This window comes from Priapulus caudatus, unplaced genomic scaffold, assembly GCF_000485595.1.
Source record: "Priapulus caudatus unplaced genomic scaffold, Priapulus_caudatus-5.0.1 Scaffold1443, whole genome shotgun sequence".
In the NCBI taxonomy this organism is placed as follows: domain Eukaryota; kingdom Metazoa; phylum Priapulida; class Priapulimorpha; order Priapulimorphida; family Priapulidae; genus Priapulus; species Priapulus caudatus.
Genome location: NW_014578504.1, coordinates 18353 through 24448, shown reverse-complemented (window position 1 = coordinate 24448; position 6096 = coordinate 18353). Strand labels below are relative to the sequence as shown.

General features: G+C 47.9%; 1 protein-coding gene across 1 annotated transcript in view; it reads right to left on the bottom strand.

Annotated features, from left to right (window-relative positions):
* Window positions 1-836: 836 nt before the first annotated feature.
* The window catches only part of LOC106816651 (26S proteasome non-ATPase regulatory subunit 14), a gene marked incomplete at its 5' end in the record, with an annotated part of 7921 nt that continues 2661 nt past the window's right edge, over window positions 837-6096 (bottom strand). Inside the window, 2 exon segments of the mRNA XM_014821276.1 lie at window positions 837-2338; window positions 2814-3077. Coding sequence (XP_014676762.1) covers window positions 1868-2338; window positions 2814-3077 — 735 coding nt within the window.

Below are 6096 nucleotides of genomic sequence, written 5' to 3'. Positions count from 1 at the left end.
TTAATTCTGCCAATATCATACGCAATATAGATGTGTACAGATAACACAGCGTGCTGATCTTACGGAATGCTTTTCAGGCTGGGTATAGGTGTAGTTTTAAATTGAGATACCGTTTTCCCGCGATTAATGAAATAGCGTTGTAATTATTATTTTTCTACGTGTGTAAATTTTGTAAAACGGTTCGTGGGAGCTAAAAATCAAAAATCAGTCCTGTCGCCTGTCGTCTGTTTGTTTGCATCGCCCAGTAAGATCTGGCGATCACATAATTATTGCTTGGGCGATGTTATGCTGACAATATCTGTATTTAGGTTGATAATTAATCACTAGTTATCACCAGGTGGAAGCACCAAACGGGTTTCTTCGCAGAGTTAGTGCGATAGTTGTGCTTGCAACCCTTGTACACATACAAGCCTCCGGAAGGAGCGAAGATCAAATAGGCATAGAATTGGATATCAACATTTACTTGCTCTATCTTGTCCTACGGAATATTTATGTGTAAGTTTTTGTAAATTAATGCTTAAATATTGCATATATAAATATTAATTATTATGCTTATAATTTGTACATTTTTGTATGATTTGATAATAAAATATTGTGTAATTGTATTGTACTTTTATTTAATGATTTCACTACTGAACTAGTTTACAATGCAGACAATAATAATTAATTATCAAATATTTCATTTAACATAATCATGTATAACTTACTTGACTTACGTGCTTCTCTCCCGGTGGAGAATAGTGCCAAGAATCATGTTTAAACAAATAGTTTATAAGCCGTTTAACGACCAAATTCCAACCAGTTTTCCAAAGATAAAATCACTCACACGAATGAAATGGTTTTGTTAAGCAATGGCTTTATTTATATCTACAATAGTGTAGTTTTAATTTATCACAAAATTATGATAAATATACTTGCTACCCACGTAACCCATCCCTCGTTACATCACTCAACAACAAAACTTTACGCAACTCATGCATGCGCGACAATAAATATGTCTTGTTCTCGAAATGGATTTATACACATGACATCATACTGACAAAGAACCATTCTGTTGGTTTTAAGAGTTTCACACCTGGAAATACAATGTGGACCTACCTGAATAGATCAAGTAAGAATATAGGCACCCCTTTTACAAAAAAACACGCGTACATGGCTCACCAGGATACAGCAAAACTTGGAGCTGATCTCTCGATATTGGCAACGCAGGTTTAAAATTCACGCCCAACATCATGAAACGAGCCACTGCATGAAGATGCATGCGCATACGTCTAGCGGCGACAGAGGATAACAGAATCCCGATTCGATCGGCAATCTAGACATCAGAGCCGCGTGACACGTGTCAAACGAACGGACGACCGCCACGAGAAACGGACCGCCGATGCCACCTCCCCACCCCGGCCAGATTCGCTCTCTCGGTGCGTAAACTGTGAAAGCGCACCCAACGTATACCGGACCAGCAATCTCCTGCTCCCTTGTGCTACCTCCTTACCCCCCTGTGACAAGTCTACCCCACCCTAAACATTACACACGAGCAAATAAAGGCCAAATCCTGGCTCTCGCAAAAATGTGGCATTCAAATACAGGTGGCCAACCGTGTGCCCTGCTAGGCACGCCCTTCACAGCCATATATGTATAGTAAAGGGGAACATCGATATCGATCGAACATCGATATATGCACGTCAGAGAAAACGCGAGGAGGTATTCCCCCGCCCAGCCCGCTCACTTGAACACGACCGTGTCGATGTATAATATGTATTGATATATTATGTATAGTAAGAGCTATGGGTAAGCCTGTCACACAGGAGGCATGAGTAAGTATCCACGCTGGCCAGCCTGCCCGGCCTGCCCCGCCCAGCCCGCCCGCTCACTTGAAGACGACCGTGTCGAGCATCGCGCCGAGGCACTGCACAATGTTGCCCGTCATCAGCACCTCGACGCACTCCTCCAGGTGGCGCTTCGGGTCCTGCTTGCCGACGTTCTTCACGGCGAGCTGCTCGGCCGTCATCGTCTCCTCGTCTTCGAGCGCGCGCTGGTAGCTGCGCGCGAGCGCGAGCATCTCGCGCACCGTCGCCGCGTCGCCGCGGCAACGGTCGGCATAGTCGTGCAGCCGCAGGCCGTCCATCCAGCTCTTCTTGTGCAGGTTGAGCAGCATCTTCTGCTCGAGCTCGTTCTTGCGGTAGTTGATCGAGATCGAGTAGTAGTGTCGGTTGAGGCCGTGTATGAGCGCTTGTATCGACGGCTTCTGCAGGTGGCCGAGGTTGGACGTCGTCTGACGCGGCTCCTGGCCCAGCACCATCATGTTCGGGTTGATGAGCCGGAACGCGTCGATCACAACCTGGCCGACGAGAAACAACGGCCGGTGGTTAATGACGCGCAGACACACGCGTTGATAGAAAATAGATCGTATAAATACATGGGATTATACAATAAGATGGATAACGATGAAAGAAATAACGGGAGGGGGGTAGAAATTGACCTTCTATTTGCCGTGTGAACACTGGTTGATAAAAAATCGATTATATAAATACATGAGATGATACAATAAGATGGATAATGATAAAAGAAATAACAGGGAGAAATTGAACTTCCATTTGCCATGTAAACACTGGTTGACACAGGCTCGACGTTGAAGCTTAAAACAGTAATGCGAGAGCGTACATGTACCAGGGTAAAAAATACACGGGAGCGATGAGCGATTCGCTCTTCAAACCTCCGAAATCGCTCCCGCGAGGCTCAAAATAGCTCCCGTAAAATTCAGCGCCTCGCGTCGCCCGGACCTGTATGTAGCACGTGCACGTCGCTCGACCCACCTTGCCCTTGACGCTCTGTATGGGGTCGACGACGACGGCTACGGCGCGCTCCGACAGTGCCTCGAAGCTCTGTTGCGTGTTGATGTCGACGCCGGACAGCCAGCAGCCGAAGCCGGGATGCGAGTGGTACCAGCCGACGACCATCTCGGGCCGGCCCGTCTGCCGCAGCATGTCGAGCATCTTCGCCTGGAAGACGGGGTCGACCGCCTCGACGCTGACGCCCGTGCCGGACTGCGGCATCGCAAACACGTCGATGACTCGCACCTGCAACGATGCCGATAGGAAGTTTAAGAGCCAGTGTTGCGACACTGCCGCCGAGATTTTCGGCCAGGCTTGACCAGATCAACAGCAAAGCAGTGCTAACGCTGTTTGCAGCGTGTCCGCAAGCACCAAGGCACGCTCAGCTCTTTGTCCCCCCTGCCCGGCTGGAATTTCGGAGCAGGTGGTCAACCTGCGTGTTACCACAGCTTGAATTCTCCGGCCACAGGTCAGCCTGTTGACATGGAATCTAATTACCGCAAATAGATCAAGGTCGGCGGGAATGCGTCGACGCAGCTGCGCATGCGCCCGGGTCCCATCTATAGTCTATATGACCATCGAGTCCCTGTAGGCACGCACAGAGATAATATAATCTATATGTCTCTATATAAATGGACTCTGGATTACCCTTACCTCTTTTGGTACGGGATTCGATGGTGGCGCTATCTATCGGTTGTGTTCGTGCGTGGGTTCCGGGGCGGGGTGGGTGGTGAGGGGGGAGACATATCGTAGTGCCATCAATCGCCCCCAGGGCGCGCGCGCGATGCGTGGAACAAAAAACAGAAAGAAATACTCGCATCTGGAACAACGGCCGCGAAGCGCGAGCGTCATTATATCGCCATTATGGCGCCGCCTATCGGCGAACCGGACTCGCGGAATTCGGCGCGCGTGATTCATTTCGCCGTCTGCCTCGTTAATCACGCTGCATTCCGCCGCGCCGCTGCGTCGTCGTCGTCCTTGGTCGCGTGTTGTGCTTGTAAACAGGCGCACTGCACACAGGCACCCGCCTCCTCGGTAATTGTTAATGAGAGGAGAGAGCGCGCGCGCTGCTAAGGAAAACACGCGCAGACGAGAAACAATAGGCAGCGGCGGCAGACGAGAAACAATAGGCAGCAGCAGCAGCTGTCGGTGTGTTGGTTGATGAGTGTCCCGTACGCGTTCGATGCTAGCCGCGTGTTACATGTGTAGAGCGGGTGGGAGGCGCTGAGTGGCTGGATAGACAATAGACAAAGCTGCTGCTGGTGCTACATGATTGAGCCGCTAACGCGTAACTCGAGACAACTTGAGCTCAAACTGCGTGCACAGAACATTCGCCTAACATCGTGCGAAAAATCGTTTCCTCGTATACACCCGCAATCACCGCGAGATACACCCTAAAACGTACACAACACGATGGGTTTCCATTATGTTGCCACGCAACTGGAAGTGTGTAACGCTTAACTCGAATACAAAAGGCAGCTACTCAACGACTCATGCGCCCTCGGGCGCATGCGGTGCTGGGCTCGGCGTGAGGCTAATTCTTTAGCCTATTTAACAGCCTGCCTTTTGTTTCCGCAGTAGCGGTTACGACATTCAGTTTGCTGGCAACATAATGGAATTGGTGTCATTCGTGTTAGTTCTGTATCTCGCGGATTGCGGTGTATACGAAGAAACGTTTTTTGCACGATGGCTAGCGAATGATCTTGCGCATGTAGTGTGTAAGATTTGAGCTCAATTGGTTTGAGTTAGCGCGTAGTAAATCTTAGGTATTCTAGGGAGGCTATAATCACAAATTTTCCCTGTTTATTGAAGTCACACTCCTTCCCTTAATATATTGTACTAGCGCCTCGAAGTTAAGCGATGAGAAGGGCAAGGCAATTTTGGGGCATGTGAGAAATTGCGCGCTGAATTTCTCTAAAATGGATGGGCACCGAGGCAATTTTAAAAGGCATCAAGGTCAATTCTCAGAATTTGAGAAGGGCACGCAAGGCCCCATTTGTTATGAATAAACTTGTGTCATCGTATGAATTCTACTAAAATTTTTGCTAATTTACTGGCACGTTAGCAGCTAACAGCGACGTACATGATCACTGGCATTCTTGCGCAAGCGTTCGTTTGACTGCGTTTCGCGCGCAGCTTTAAATGCGCGCGCGGAGCCGAGATCCGAGCGCTCGCAAGCATTTAAATATTCGTGTTCTACCAACGGGCAATACACAGTCACGCATTTATCGATCGTCTACTGAGCAGCGGTTGGCAGGCATACCACGTTATTCCGTTTCTTCCCAGAACGGGTGACTGGGTATCCGGCCTCAAGCTCTGCTAAGACAACTGTAACACGGCTGCTGCGATAAACAGTGGCGGCTCCGACGAGTTCTAAGCGCCCGCTAGCACCGACGGCAAATTAGAGAAAAGGGCAAGGCCGGTCACTGCCGTCGCGGGTTGGATTTTCAGGGGTCAGTAACGGCGATTGAATGAGGGCACCGCCGCAATTGCCGTCGTGCGTCGGTTAAGTTCGAGGCCGCTGTTGTTATGTGACTCCTGATGTTATGTAAGATAGACTAATATATAAGTATAGTACTAACTACTATAGCCGCCGACCAGCCGCTGTTGCGACGGTTTGCTATAGTACTTGTAAACGCTAGTATTGTAAGCGACGTATTGTAACTCCTAGCAATACCGTTTCTTGAGCTATAAAGTTATAACTACTTAATACTAATAGTTAATACTGAAGGCCATGAGACTGAAACCATCCGGTTTATCCGTCCCCGCCGCCGCATGCCGCTTTAGTCCCGCTCCCAAAAAAGTCATATAGAAAAATTTTTTTCCAATGTTCATTTTGGAAAAAAATTCCGCCTCACTGAACATAATAGACTAATCCAAAGGTGTACTTAGCCTAAACAGCAATTCTGATGGATTTTGACCAAAAGCTTGGGGGCAGTCCGATTTGTACCATGCCACTTTTCTAACCGCGTAGACATATATGAGTATAATCAGTGGCGCCGGATATAAGATTTGTCCGAAAAAACCGCAAAGATGATCTAACCGAAAATCCGCCGATATCGTGAAAGAATGAAAAAGTTTCAGCCTGAAAAATAAAATAATGAATAAAAAGAGGGACGGCTTAGCATTGTTTTTGTCTGCTACTGTAATTTCACTGTATTTCAGCCTGAAAAATTAAATAATAGAATAATGAATAATGAAAAAGCGTCATCCAGCTTTTTAAAATTCCTTGGACGGTAACCGGGATTTTTCATTCTCATGCCTA